Genomic DNA, 1,351 nt, shown 5'->3' with positions numbered 1-1,351 from the left:
GTAATTCCAGCTACTCAGAAGACTGAGGCGGAAGGATCGCCGGAGCCCAGCAGGTCGAGGCTGTGGTGGCCGGGAGCGGCCACTGCACTCCACTCTGGGTGACAGAGTGAGACTCCAACTCAAAAACAAAAAAAGAGCACTTACCATGTTTCTGGAGTCATTAGCAAAGTGGAACACATCCACTGTGAACTGGAGAGTATCTGGCCCGGGTCTGGGGGTCTTGAATGCAGAGGAAGCATTAGAGAGACCATCGACAAGACAACTTGAAAAAGAACAAGGGAACAACGGTGTTAAAGCCTAAGCAGGTAGCACTTATCACAGAAGTCCCGCAGGAGGGGAGCCCAGCCCTCACCCATGGGAGTCCACAATGGTATGATAAGGGGAGGTGCTCTTGTCTGGTGTCAGCGTGGCCACACAGTGGTCCACAAACAGTCGCAGTGGCACATGGCTGCCAGTGTGGACTTCCGCCTGGAGGTGGGCTGCATCTCCCAGGTGGAAGGTGGGCAACCTCTTCTCAGTGCTCCAGTTCTCTGAAAGACACAGACAGGAGTTCGAGACCGCCCAGAGCTTTCCCCCACAGCCACCCCACCCGGCTGCTTTGCTTACCCTCCATCAGGTGCAGAGAGAAAGCCAGCTTCTCTTCTGAGAACATGGTGGTCCTGAAGGGTACCCAGGTGGGCAGGATCGCCTGGCTGCTCACATTGCCCTGCCTGGGGAAAGAACTGCAGCTACCCACACCTGCCTAAGGGCACACTCCACTTGGCCCCCATGGATGGGGCATCTAATTTCTACCTCATTGCAAAGTCCTCAGCTGTGGCCCAGGCAGCTCGTACAAGGCAGGCAGACACCTGAGTCAGCCAGGGTCCCAGGAGGACTTTGAGCTCTGTCTGGTAAGAAGGCAAGCCGGGAACCCTGCAGGGGACTCCTCCATCTCCCCCACCCACATGATTAGACAACAAGCTCCTCCATTTCTCCTTAGCTCCCTGGCCTCCTAAACCCTGGCAGGCTCAGGCCAGGCCTCCAGCCTCCCAACTGGTCTCGCCACCTTCCACCTGCTTTCTGCACCAGCCACCAGATAACCCTGGGGTAGGGGGAGCAGTCTTCATCCATCCTGCTTGGTCCTCCAGGAGGGGCACCCACTAAACTTCACACCTCAACGCCATCACTAGACTCCGGGACTGTTGGAGCCCATCTGCTTGGCTCCCTGTTGTCCTGGGCTGCAGCCCTGCAGGCTGCATCCCCTACTTGGGGTGCGTGCCCATGTGGCTCTGCTTGGGCAGTCTCAGCCCCAAGGCCCAGCTCCGGGATCTTGTTCTAGAAACTTCTCCATGACCCCCCCCCCCCCCCCCCC

General features: G+C 58.1%; 1 protein-coding gene across 1 annotated transcript in view; it reads right to left on the bottom strand.

Moving 5' to 3' along the window:
* Positions 1–1,351, bottom strand: part of ZP3 (zona pellucida glycoprotein 3) — an 11,800-nt gene that overhangs the window by 5,444 nt on the left and 5,005 nt on the right. Inside the window, exons 3-5 of the mRNA XM_008073946.1 lie at positions 607–710; positions 353–530; positions 145–262 (exon numbers count right to left, since the gene is read on the bottom strand). Coding sequence (XP_008072137.1) covers positions 145–262; positions 353–530; positions 607–710 — 400 coding nt within the window. The remainder of the gene's footprint in view (positions 1–144; positions 263–352; positions 531–606; positions 711–1,351) is intronic.

Source organism: Carlito syrichta, unplaced genomic scaffold (genome assembly GCF_000164805.1).
Source record: "Carlito syrichta isolate Samal-C Ts95f unplaced genomic scaffold, Tarsius_syrichta-2.0.1 Scaffold316219, whole genome shotgun sequence".
NCBI lineage: Eukaryota > Metazoa > Chordata > Mammalia > Primates > Tarsiidae > Carlito > Carlito syrichta.
This window is presented reverse-complemented; position numbering and strand designations above follow the sequence as displayed.